Genomic DNA, 13,128 nt, shown 5'->3' on the forward strand with positions numbered 1-13,128 from the left:
AACTGTCATACCAACCTCACCATGTGCTGAAAAGCCATGGACTCCAGGTAAAATGCCTTGGGTCAGCAAAAACAAATGCATTCTAGTCACAACTACTGACAGAAGCAAATGAATGAGGTATGAATATAGTGTCTCAGACTACAGAGAGGTGCCTGCAAGGAATGTGGGATTGACAGCGGAAAGAAATCATCTGGGGCACTCTCTGAAACAACTGCTTTAGTCTACATCCATGCAGAAAGTAGACTCAAGCTACCAACTTGAGTTTCTCAAGCCAGGTTAGCTCAAACAGATTGTGAACATGACATGAAAGATCTAATATATATGTATTTGATGTGACTAGTAGCACAGAGAGTAGCTAAATACACAGCTCCTGAACTGTGCTAACCCAAATTAGCACACCCTCTTCGATGCCAACCTTAAGCAAAGCAGATTATTGTTGACCGAGTTGACGGCACAAATTAGGATAGTCGCTGAAAGCCAGTGAGCTTCAGGCAGAGATCACTGGAGATGGATGGGAATTGAACTGGGCCAATGCTAGAGTTACATCCCAAGCTAATGCCAAAGCAGAGATGAGCTCTTACACTGTTTTTTCGTAGACATTTCTCTCAATGCAAACTGCTCAAGCAGGTCCCACTCCTGCCCTGTCTACTCAGCTGTGCTGGCAGCGGAACCATATTAAACAAAGAACTTATCCACGGGAGCCTAGCCTTCATCTCACATTCACAAAGGAAATTACTTCTCATAAATTATTTGCTTTCATTTCTGTCAAATCTACTTCTGTTTAGTTTTGTTCCTTCAGCTACTAGGGCTTTTCTGCTTCATCTATTGGTTATATGGACATAAGATGGTCAAAATAAAAGCCATAATTGTTCTGCCACTTTAGACAGGTCAAAGGCTTCCATAGCTCACAGTTAAAACCACATTCTATTCAGATCCTCATCATTTTTCTTCCCTAGTCACTGATTTATACAGTCCCTAAAACCACCACTGGAGAAACAGCTGTGTTTAGTGAAACACTAAAACACAGCTTCATATAATAAAGTCTCTTTTCCAAAAAAGGGGGAAAAAAAAAACCCTAAGCATTTTAACCTAAGTTATCTGCCTATGAGAAATGTGGAACATCCAAAGCACTCCCACCAGCGGTAGCTCAACACCCTGTTGCTAAGTGTTAGTTGAAGTTCCAGAGATTCTGCTACCGCTTTGCGGTCCTAAAAAGAGCAATGGACTCATGAAGCATCTCTCCAACACCTTCCCAAACAAGAAGGGACAAAAATAGCATGGGACTACTCTATGCAGCATCGCACTTTTTCCACACTTGAGATTCCAGACAGTAATTTCAGTTAGGTTGGCCAACACTGGAGGAGCTTCTTGCAAAAGCAGTTTCAGCAATATTCCCCCCCCCAAAAAAAAAAAAAAGTGCAGGAAGTCTTCTACTGTAGTGATTTCTTTTTGCTGAATAAAATATTGAAATTCAAAAGATGCAAGCTAGCTGGAGAAATTTGACTACTAAGGACATTGGCTGGTTCTTGCAAGCTTAGGTGGTTAGTTTTTTTTCTTTTAGTTTGCAATTCAAATATGCTAATGCCAATTCCCTATCTGTTCATGGATATTTTTCCACATGACCAGCTAAACTACACTCTTTCAAAAATGCCAATGACAGTGCTAGAGGATATCACCCACCTTAGAGCCGCTCCAAAATCTGATTCTTAAAAGTACACAAGAAAAGATTAAGAAGCATAAAAATAATTCATTTCACATTAAAATCTCCTATATAAATCACTTCATGCCAAAACATTTCATAACCATTCTTGGTCATTACAGTTAAGGGCAAGAGGAAGAAGAGCAACACTCCAGGAACAGCCCTGGACTTCAGGCTTTGTTTTAAAATAATGTTAAGTAGAACACTGGAGTAGGATATCTTCTAAGGCACTTGTCAAGAGGCATCTTAATTTTGGTAACTATAGACCTTCTGAACAGAATTTACCTTATAATACCAGGTACTTAGCATGAGCAATGTTGTTCCATGCCTCATCCCAGAATAAAAAACATGTATATTTGGAGCACACCTTATAAAAAGGTAATAAAATAAAATAATGTCTTCCAGAAGTCCCTAACAGAGGGTGGGCAAATGGATTTATGAAGCCTGCATAAAGGTAGATCAAAATTTACCTGCCAGAAGCATAAACTTCTCAGATATAGCCAGTACCACTGCAATGCAAGGATAAACATTTTCATTTTGAGGAAAATTTAACGTAATAGCAAAGCYTACTGGCCTCTTTTCTTCCTCCTCTTCCTCTCCCCACCCCCAAAAGATGGTCTACAAGCCAGGCTGGAGAAGCATTTACCTTCTGTTTATACTATCAWGGGCATGCTAACCCTAATTTAATGCTTAATTGCAGGAAGCAATATGTAAGACTTCAGCTTGACTCTCCAAACCTCAGTTTAGTCTATATCAGTTGAAAATTAAATGTATTCACTCCATTTCGCAACCTGTGAAAATTTGATCAGTCTGTTGCTAAGTGGGGCAAATGCCCTGGATTTGCAGTAAGTGCTTGGCTGCAAGAAGTCCCCTTAGAACGTAACCATCAGCTCCAATGGTTAACTTTTTCACAAGTCTAGCACACACCAAATCTGATGCCTTTATTATGAGAATCATTTCTTAGGAAAGAGACATCTTGGAGTAGAAATCAGTTCACTGAGAAGCAACTTCTGGAGAAGGTTTTTTCAAGTGAAGTCTCTTTCACAACTAACTTACTGCCCATCTTGGCCAGCATGATGGTCTTAAAGCTAAATATATGGAATAATGAAGGACTATTTATTCTCACTGACTGGTGCTCAGAAAGTCTGTACGGTATAAGGTATGGTTCTTTTTATTCCATCATTTTAAATGTCAGCAAAGTCTCTTTCTAAACATTTGTAATAATATTACAAGAACATSACTTAAATGTTATGTTGGAAGAAGAGTTCCTTTCTAAAGGAACTCTGTAACAAAACATGTAAAAAGAGAAACCCAGTTAGTTCCACTATGCTAGGACAAGCAAATCTAGCCTTCTRTTTTGTCTGAYGAGAGTAAATATCAGCAGCATCAGAAGAACCAACACACTGTTGTAGTTAAAGTTCTGAGTTCCGCAATATGCCTGGGTGAAGGTAATATCTTTATGCCAGTTACACGTATTCCTTCAGTTCATTCAAATGCCATCCTTTATTCAAATGCTGTCCCTTATAGTTCTTGAAAAATAGTTTGCAAGAACTATTTGCAAACAGACTGCTGTTTTCTCTGAATAATTCAAGAGAATTTCAATTCCCTCCTCTATCTCAACTATATCCAAAGATAAAATTGACACCRTTTTCTTCATAAGTTATTCCGACTAAGAAAGAAGATTAAGAAAAAAATTAGAAAGCTACTAGATTTTAGTATTTTAAGGTGAGGGAAAAAAATCTAATGAGAGCCAGGAAATTTGAGCCTTTTGTCTTGCTTAGAAAACATGTTATGCCAGATCCACCAGCTCCAGCATAATTGGGCTATAGTGAGACTTACTATCTACTGCAAACAAATTAACTATGTGGATGGCTCAAGGCACAAAGCTTGCCAAGAGCTACTTGTGGAATCGCTAAACTGTCTGCAAGACAGAGTTATTGGTAAGGGTTTGGGGTACAGTTTTCCTCTATTTTTTCTCCAAGATGGTCTCATTCTCCTTTAGCATATGAGATGAAATTTGCTGTATGGTCATTCATGTAAATATGACTCAACTACCCATTGAAGGTGATTAGAAAAGAGCTAAGAMTACAAGCCAAGTTAATACCTTTGAATCTAGTATTAATCTAACTGTACAAAGAAACCTATCTGAAGTTTTGAATATCAACTACTACTTAACCTATTTTAAATAAACAAAATTGAACTCTATAAAGCAGGGATACAACAGGGGCTTATGAAAGAGCATGATTTCTGTTTCATCCCCTGTTCACACTACACAGGGAAATAAAACTGATTTACAAAAAAATCTGTGTAAGTGATTTTAATTGTGCTTTGCACTTACATAGACTAAATTTTACATTATTAAATTACCACTTTTGTACATAATATATGTCTCTTACCTACCTTTGGGAAGTACTGCTAAGAGATTAGCATCAATATCCTTTGTGCTGTTTGCAAGTTCTTCTTTGTCTTCAAATGAGAACTCTTTCTGAAAACTGAAAGCAACATCTGGTTTACAGAACTGTGGAAGTTTCTGCTACAAATCAAGTAAAGCCAAGATGTAACCAATTTACTGCAAGATAGTCTAACAGAGATACCAAAGAAAATACTTTCCATAAGAAATAAGAAATAACTTCAAAAAACTCACAAAGCCAAGCCTAACATAAATTGAAACTTGTTTGGAACTGACTACAACACAATTTGCATTAAATTACTGATGGGAGACTGCCTTCAAAATGCTCTACTAGTATTTACATTTGAAATAATCTATATAGAAAGACTTTCCATAAATATTAAAACATGTTTTCTCAAATGCAGTACTGTATTACACATTCCAACTTGAAGCCTTCTGCATGATTGTCCTATTGTTATTGCACTGATTTCTGGATCTCATATGGCTCATAATACACAGATATAAGCAGCAGGTCATTCAGTCTTGTACCTTGTCTTTTTAAAATGGCAAAAATGCCCAGTTAGATGAGAAGAAATATTTAAGTATGTTCATTAAATATACAAAATTTAACTCTAAAACATAAGTGTCATAATGGTCTAAAGCAGACAGTTGTTTACAGGGATTTTTTTTGGAGGGAGTGTTTTTCCTTGTGGTTAAACAGGGTGAGATTTGCTTTCCACCCATAAAAATGGATAGAGACTTGCTATATTCTGCCATTGTGACTTCTAATCTATCCCAACCAGGCATAAGAAAACATACGCTACTCTAAAAATCTTTAGTAAATTGTAAGACTAGTGAAACAGATACAATCTGTTGCCACAGTGATCCTAGGCTCTTCATTTTGCCAAGGAAGTGATGTGCCATATACCAGTTACTGTCATTCTGATATAGCAAATTACACAGCCTTACTATTGGAAAACCCTTTTTTAGGACAAATTTAAATAGCATTTTAAAATAAGTCAAATACCCTTTCATGGGTATTTGGTTAGAAAAGAACAAAAAACCCCAAATTTTTTGTACTCACTGTTTCAGTAGAACATTTCTCATTGACAATAGTTTTTACATATGATTAATAACATTTTACATGAACTCAAAGAAGTATTTGCTTCTTCATCACTTACAAATAATCATATTTTGTAAGGAGACATTGAGGAAAGAATTATACCCTTGAAATGACTATAAAGAAACTGGGCTATGTCATATCTAGGCATCATGCCACCTGCTGCAATTGTCTCCAACAACTGTACTTACAGAAATTATTCTAGGTGCTGCCAAGAAAAGCAATGCTAGCCACTACAGATAAGCCATAGCAAATAAAAGATTAAGAGCTGCAGTAAGTTGTTGATTATAAAAAGCTGTGTATCCTTATAGCATGGAAACTTTTAAATGGAATTAAAAAAAAATCATACAGTAGCCACAAGCAAATGGGTACGTGTATCTTCATCTGAGGCTAACAGAGGCTCAGACAGTTAACTGCATGTTTGTGTGTGCCTAACCCCACATTACAAATGCTCTTGATTTTTACTATGTTGTGAAATTTAACAACACATTGTTTTCTGTGTCCTACAGACACAGCTTCTAGAGAACTCCAAAGTCAAGGGACTCCCAGTTTCCATTTGAAAGCAGTTTCTATTCCTTTGGGCTGAGAATGAGTTTGAAAAAATGCAAATAATACTGGCATAAGGACATAAATGAAAACTAAAATCTATTTCATCAAAGTAATTTGATTACTTAAGACTTGCCTCAAAGTGCTGAGGGACACAACTCATGACTTCTGAATTGGCAGCATCTCCAATTGCTTCTGTAATTCTTGTAACAGTGTAGTACATCCAGATTGCATTAACATAGGACTCAGAACAGAAAAGCATTCACTCATACAGCAAAATACCTGTTTAAATTAACTGTGCACTAACATCCACCACTATGCCCGAGTCCCACATGAATTTCTAGTGGTAAAAACATACAGAATCAGGACTGGCACTAGCCTACTGGCTGCAGATAGAGTTATACTATTTGATTGCTTGAGAATCCTCAAAAAAAACTTTCAAATATAATTGTCAACTAGTTAGGGACCCCTCTTCTTCCTCCAAGCTGTTCCAGAACCTCTCAAGTTAGAGATCTGCTAACTCCAGCCCAAGCATCTTTCACTGGGTTTATATGCATTTCTTCTCATGCCAGTGGTGTTGGTTACCTTCCTTATCTTTCTTAAGAGATCTTTGCCACATTTCCTCAGCTTCCTCAAGATAGGCTCTCCATTTCATCGATTATTTTTAAAAACCTCTACCTCTTCCAGTTTTAAGTCACGTTTTCGTACATAGTGACCAGAACTGGACAGTCTTTATTACTTGGGTTTTACCAACACCTAGAAGCAGCAAAATTTTTAGCAGGGAAAGTATTATTGTATTCCTAGCCAGATACATGCTAGGATCTACTGCACATTTGCCTTTTTATAACTACACTATATTGGTTGCTCAATCCTGCATTAGAAACTAATATGCCAAGGCTTGGCTTTCATCAGTTGCAAGTGACAGAAAAATGCATCTGCCCAAAGAAATGCACAACTATGCACTTAGTCTTATTACATTAAGTCCCATTTCTATTACTCTTCAAGGTCATCCAGTTCTTCCTTTGAGAGATTTACTCTCCTTTGTACCGAGAGTGGCTCACAACCTTTGCTCACTGGCAGGTTTCATTAAAATTCTTGTAATAAATCACAAACTTCTTAAGCTTAACCCTTGGTGGGTCATGTAGCATCACAGGTTATCTGCTTTTTGAAGGTCCCTTCACAGTTCTCCTTACATCCTGATTTCCCATTTCCCTCTAGACAGACTATCAAAATTTCTCTCCCTGTCTCTCTCTCTCTCTTTTTTTTTTTTTAAATGATTAACTGCTTCCCCATACTGACTATTTTATTATTTTACCCACACTGGGGAACTTGTTTTTCAACTTCAGGGGCATTTTTGCATTCTCTCTGTCTCTCTCTCAAAGCAGGAGGTAACATTGCTTGTTTTAAGTATTTGCATGTTGGAAACAAAATGTTTTAAACTGATCTATCAATTACAGTATTTTCACTTGCACAGAGAATTCAGAGACAGAGCATTGCTGTGAAGATAATTCACTCAAGCCAAACAACTGGGTATTTATAGGCACATATACAAAATTAGTTCTAATAAAGAAAATAGGCATATTTAGGACATGCCATAGTATTCAATAAGAACATTCATTAGCAATCTAAATTGAGTCAAAATGATATTAAAGTAATTCCAAATAGTTAAAAAATTTTCAGGCCACTAGTCGCAAGGGTTTAAAAAAAATACACTCATAAGAGTGAGTCTCACTGAGACTTCCCTTCTTCCTCAAAGGAATCTATTCAGATGCCTCCCTGTTTTAGCAGTTTTTCTGCTAAAAGAGCAGTTGCAGCATCAATTCCACTGCTAGAGCAAAGTCAGAAAGTCAGACTTAGATTGCCAAGTATATTGTACCTTCAAACTCATCCACAACCCAGTTGTAGAAATATCACAACTTTGACTACTCACCTTGTTTTTCTGAATTTCTCAAGTCACATTACAAATCTGGGTGCTGATTCTGAGCAGTAGCATCAGAAGTTTCTACACTTCACAGCTAGACTACACACACTCATTATTAAAATAATTTAAAGCATACTCAGGTTTTTCTAAATCATAAAAAAAATGCTTAGAAATGCAGTATGCTTTCTTCCTAAAATCACTGTTAAGTCTGGATACTGAAAGAGGAACTCCTCTTCCTTCCCTTGCCTGAAATATAGACCGTGATTGCATTTCATGAACCATGATCAACAACATGATGTCCCACAAGTTCATTTCACACAAGATGCGTGTGTGGTTTGGCCTTAGGTTCCTAATGGACTCATTACACTCTTCAATCTTCAGGAATTCATATGATTCCTATTAAAACACAGACAACAGCATTTCACAGCCTCAACGGTTTTTCTTTAAAAGCAATGTAAAATGTAGCATTAGCAGAGTATTTGACAGTTTCCCTAGTTATACTGCTCTTCTTGAAAGTTCCRAAGTAAGTGTGGGCTGCTTTTATACATCAGGGATTCCATTCTGAAACCTCCATCTCCTGCAGCAGCAGCATACAGTTCCTAAATAGCTGTCCCACTAACCTAGTTACATGCCCAAGAGCAAGCAGAAGTTTGATTCAAATCCCACTGGCCACAGTGTTCTGCCATCTGGATTAAAACTATGGGACATATTGAGATTTTATGATTGAAACACATGCATGAAAACCCATTTGTATACCTGCAAGCTAGGTGCTTGGCTTTTGTTATTCTTCTCTTTCTCTACCTCCAGGAGAATTTCCATCCCTGGATTCTTAAATAAAAATTCCATTCCACAGTTCCATCCTTCTCTTCTACTCTCATTTCAAGTTTCCTCTATTTGCCTTCCATAAGGCAATGTATCTTGTACACCCATTCTCTCTATCTTTCTACAGTACTTCAGAAACAATATGGCAGGGAAAAGATACTTGAAAACAAGAGTTGGGGTGCCTAAGGATCTCTGTGCTGAGCTGGCAGAACAGCCAGTTGCTGGGGAAAGGGGCAAGTCTCAACACCCTGACCCCACTCCCCTCCATATGAATGAGTTTAGCAGGTACAAAGCAGTAGGAATGAGGAGGGGAAGAATGAGGGAATGGGACCTCCCCTCTGTGTAACTGAACAATGTCATGTTATCCAGCCTCGTGGAACCATGCCTGTGACTGCAGGCATAAAGCAGCAYTGCTCTGCAAGGCAGCAGCTGCACTGCCTCCCCACTCATCTCCGCAGTCTCCCCTCCCATGCACCGACAAAGCTCTCTGCACAGCTGTATGATTAATTCTCCCACTRTGGCCAACTTATTTTTCAGACAGATCAGTTTTTCAATCTGTTCACTGAATGTCTGTACTGTATCGGTGCCAGGCAAGGAAAACAGGCATTGCAATGGCAGGAGACTTGGTAGAGAAGTGAAACCATTTCTTTCCTTAGCAATGCCAGCTGCAAATATTCACACTATTAATTAAAGAGGCAGCTAGTGGTCTGAATACATGTTCAGAGCATCAGGTCTATGCCAAAGTTTGGTCCTGTGAGAAGGGCCAAAGATCATCTTCCCTGACAACAGAATAAATGTAGATTCGTGCAACTAGTCCTCTCCACTGGGCAAGAAAACTTGACCTTACCTTAGTGCTCTCTTCCTTTGAAGCGATCGCAAAGGTTTAAATCTGACTGAGTTTTCCTTGTCAAAATCTGTGAAAGAAAAAAGAACACCACCGTGATGGAGATACTTTAATAAACGAGGAACTTTTAGGAAACTAGGTTAGACTCTCCAAAAGTAGTCCTTTTCCACCGGAAAAGCCTGCATAAAGGCCTTCTCTCTAGTCCAAGGAGCATAAGTTGGCATGGCCTAAGATGGTGACAAATCAAAGCCTGGCAAAAGTAAGTACAGAGAACAAATATTTCGATAGCTTCAAAAGTTTATGGAACTGTTAAGTTCTAATCCCGGTTTTCACTGTTAGCACCAAGTCTGGGGCTATCATTTAAACTACTTGACTCAGTTTCCCTGCTTGTAAAACAGACACTAGGTACGTTTACAAAGAGGTCTGAAAATGAGAAATGCTGCAAATAGCAAGAACCTTCTTGGCTATAGACTAACATTGCTACAAAAATTGCATATTCACTGTGGAAGTCAGAGATGCCTGAGTAAGGATTCAACGCAACAACACTATTGCAGCATCCATGACAAAAGTATTTCTGAAGGTTGTTTGCTGTTTGGAAGCTCCTATTTTCTTCCTGAATAACTTAGAAAAAAGGAACACATTCCATGCCTACACTTAGAGCAAAGATATGTCAGATGCATCCCTGTATTCAAAAACTACATATTGCAAAGCCACTAGTCTCCAAACCCTTGTTGATAAATAGCAAACTATGGGCAACTTCTTCCCCCACTTCCCCACCCCCCCAGTAGTCAAGAGCATCATCCAAGGGTTCACATGATGACCTGTTGTGAGGGGGCCTGCGCTCTGAGTACTGCTTCCTCCATTCAACAACAACGACGCTCTTAAGAGACCTTCAAGAACCGCTAGCCAGGCAGTAGAAGGCACCTGGTCTGCAACTGATACTGGAACACACACGGAGCTACTAAAATTTCCTCCCAAGGGGAAAAATGGCTTTAAGCCTTGATCTCCATTAAGTCAACTATCCCAAGAACCTAAATAATTGAACGATTGTTCATTAATACAGTGATTGTTTAATTTTTCAGTCATAGGCAGGACCTGACTATTACACAACCTAGAATTTAAAAGAATGAAGAAGTAGAGGAAGAGCTACCTGGCAAACACTGCCTGTAAAAATATTTTGAAATCTGGACAGGATGTTGCTATTTTTGCAGAAAGGGTTTAATAAAGCTTATCATAGCTGACAACATGAGCCTTAATTCTTAAAAAAGTATCTTTTGTTTATGCCTTTCAAAACTTTTTTCCCTCCTGTCTTCCACTCCTTTCCCTCTGCCACCTCTCCAGGTGGATTAACAAACAAACAGATTAACAAAACAAACAAAAGAGACCATTTTAACAGCTTCATAAAGAAGCCAAAATGCATAAAATAGCATTTAAGACATCTGCTACAGCAAGTCACTGCAAATTGCAAGCAATTTTGCAAACAGCATTCTTCTTTAACAGGCATCTTTTTCCTGTTTTTGTTAGCATTTACTTTCTCATTCCAATTAAATGAAAAGTAAAGCTCACAAATTGTGCAGAAACATTCTGTTAGACCAAAACAGACTCTTATAAACAAAACTTTAGAACTGGTTTATAAAACACTGTATTTTACACTACAACATTAAAAAGAAGAGAATACTCCATACCATATATATCCTCTAAAAAGGCCAGATTTACATTACTGAGAGAAGAACATGCAATAACTGACCCCCTCCCCCCATCACCACCAAAACCCCAACTCAGCATGAATTTAGCTAATCAGGACCAGGCATATCATAAATTTATAGCTGGTCTAATGGGATATAAACCATCCTATAGATTTTGGCACTAGAACAGCCGTCCACCATGAAAACCACAAGTAGACCACAGAGAAATTCTCCCTACCCCAGCCAAAAATAGAGAGGGGATATGAGAAGAGAAGAAAGTGGCTTTCGTTGCTTCAGTGGGAGAATGGAAGGGGGACAGTTGCTGAGAATGGGGCACAGAAACTGTTCTGACTCTTGCTACTCATTAAACACATTTAGTAATATTCACACACACATCCAGAATGCCTCAAAAACATTTCTGCTGTATTTCATAGGTGCAAGCTCTCCTCTTCCTACACATATTAAAAAGACAGAAAATCTAGAGAACTGCATTCTGTTGTACAGTTTTGCTATTTTTGTGCATTTCCTCCTGTCCAAATTAAACACCATGTGGGAGGATTAAAGTCCAATAAAACTTACTTACTACAACATGGAAGTCTTAAATTTAAATGCAAATACGGAAGAATGAGTAAAACAACTCTACTTCAAATGAAAACAGGTATGTCCACAGAAACATCAGTTTAACAGAGTCTTATTTTAATGGTTAATAACCCCCCCCCCAAACTCATAGTACCTGATACACAGAAGGAAAATCATTGCAACAACATTCTGTTCCTTCTTTCACTGAAGGATCATAAACATACTTGTAACCCCATTAGAATAATTTTAAATATTTGTATTTAAAATAAAGAGTGTATTTACTTAAGTGTAAATCAAACTTGCTTACAAGTTTAACCATTCATTCAGTCTAGTCCCCCGCTTAGGTACAAACTACTGAATAAAAGCACTATCTACAGTTTAATACATATTAAATTAAATTAAAACTTCTGAATTAAAAAAAAAGACAACCTAGATTAAACCTTCCATTGTTACTCAGTATATTTAAAGGCCTAAGTCGGTGGCAAGCTGAGCTAATTAGAAAATCCATCTAATCAGATCTTTCAAAAATGTACTTAGGAAATAATGAAACAGTCTAGGTGACTAACTGAATGCTAATTACTAAAGTAGCTAATGTAGCTATAGAAGATCTAGTCAAACAGTATTTACACATGCATACATATAAAGCAGATTAAAAACACACAAATGAATTGCATTTTCTTCTATCCACTCTGAACTCTTACCTTGCTCCTCACAGTATTTACCATTTCCCAAATAGCTGGAGATCCAAGGATTTCGGAACATGGTTGCACAAACAAAGGATCCAGCAAAGAGAAACTACAAATGCAGCTAATTCACAACCAGTCACAGCCCTAGGCCTGTCTTAGCAATATTGTGTAGAGATTTTTCATATAACAGGATGGGAGCTGTCAGGCTGTTGCGTCCCAGGGAGTACAGTAAATGCATAGCAATAGGCTGCAAGCTGGAGCAGCTCAAGCCAGTAATCAGATTACAAACAGAAATTAGGCACATGAATGCTAAAACAGATTGGGCAATGGTGATTGGGAGATTTATAATATTACAGCTTCAAAGATCCAGCCAAATCACACATTATATTCTAGCAAAATGAATGAAGAACCCCTAAATCCTCATATTAAAAAAAAAATTCTCCAAAAAGAGGAATAATACCTTCTAAACTCTAATCAGAGTTAAAATGCAATGCTTGCTTAACAGAAAGAAAAACTGCACCAAGGCTGCCAAGAAAATGGGCTCTGTTAATCATATCATTATGCTAAACATTTTGCCCAACTATTAGCTGGAACATTTAAAATGGACAAGATTTTTGGGTAACATCTGAGCAAAATTACTGGTGGGGGTAGGGATTTAAGAACAGACACCAAGGCTCAAAATATTTTCATTTGAGACAGAAGGTGTAAAATTAAAAAGTACTGTCTAGCTACCATATTTTATACTGAACAGATTCGATGGATTTGGATTCAAAACAATGAGATGAGTTGAAATTCTTTATAGTTCATTTTAAAAGTCTGGAAGTATTTTTTTAAAAC

General features: G+C 37.6%; 1 protein-coding gene across 5 annotated transcripts in view; it reads right to left on the reverse strand.

Annotated features, from left to right (window-relative positions):
• Positions 1-9,409, reverse strand: part of SVIL (supervillin) — a 67,732-nt gene extending 58,323 nt beyond the window's left edge. For 4 of the 5 annotated variants that reach the window (XM_026060035.1, XM_026060032.1, XM_026060034.1 and 1 more), the window contains exons 1-2: positions 4,100-4,170; positions 2,170-2,208 (exon numbers count right to left, since the gene is read on the reverse strand). In XM_026060035.1, coding sequence (XP_025915820.1) covers positions 2,170-2,182 — 13 coding nt within the window. In that variant the 5' untranslated portion in view covers positions 2,183-2,208; positions 4,100-4,170. Of the gene's footprint in view, positions 1-2,169; positions 2,209-4,099; positions 4,192-9,344 lie in introns of those variants that run through there. The other variant, XM_026060033.1, reaches the window with a different exon arrangement.
• Between the last annotated feature and the right edge of the window lie 3,719 nt (positions 9,410-13,128).

The sequence above is a fragment of the Apteryx rowi genome, unplaced genomic scaffold (genome assembly GCF_003343035.1).
Source record: "Apteryx rowi isolate R43461 unplaced genomic scaffold, aptRow1 scaffold_164, whole genome shotgun sequence".
Taxonomy (NCBI): Eukaryota; Metazoa; Chordata; class Aves; order Apterygiformes; family Apterygidae; genus Apteryx; species Apteryx rowi.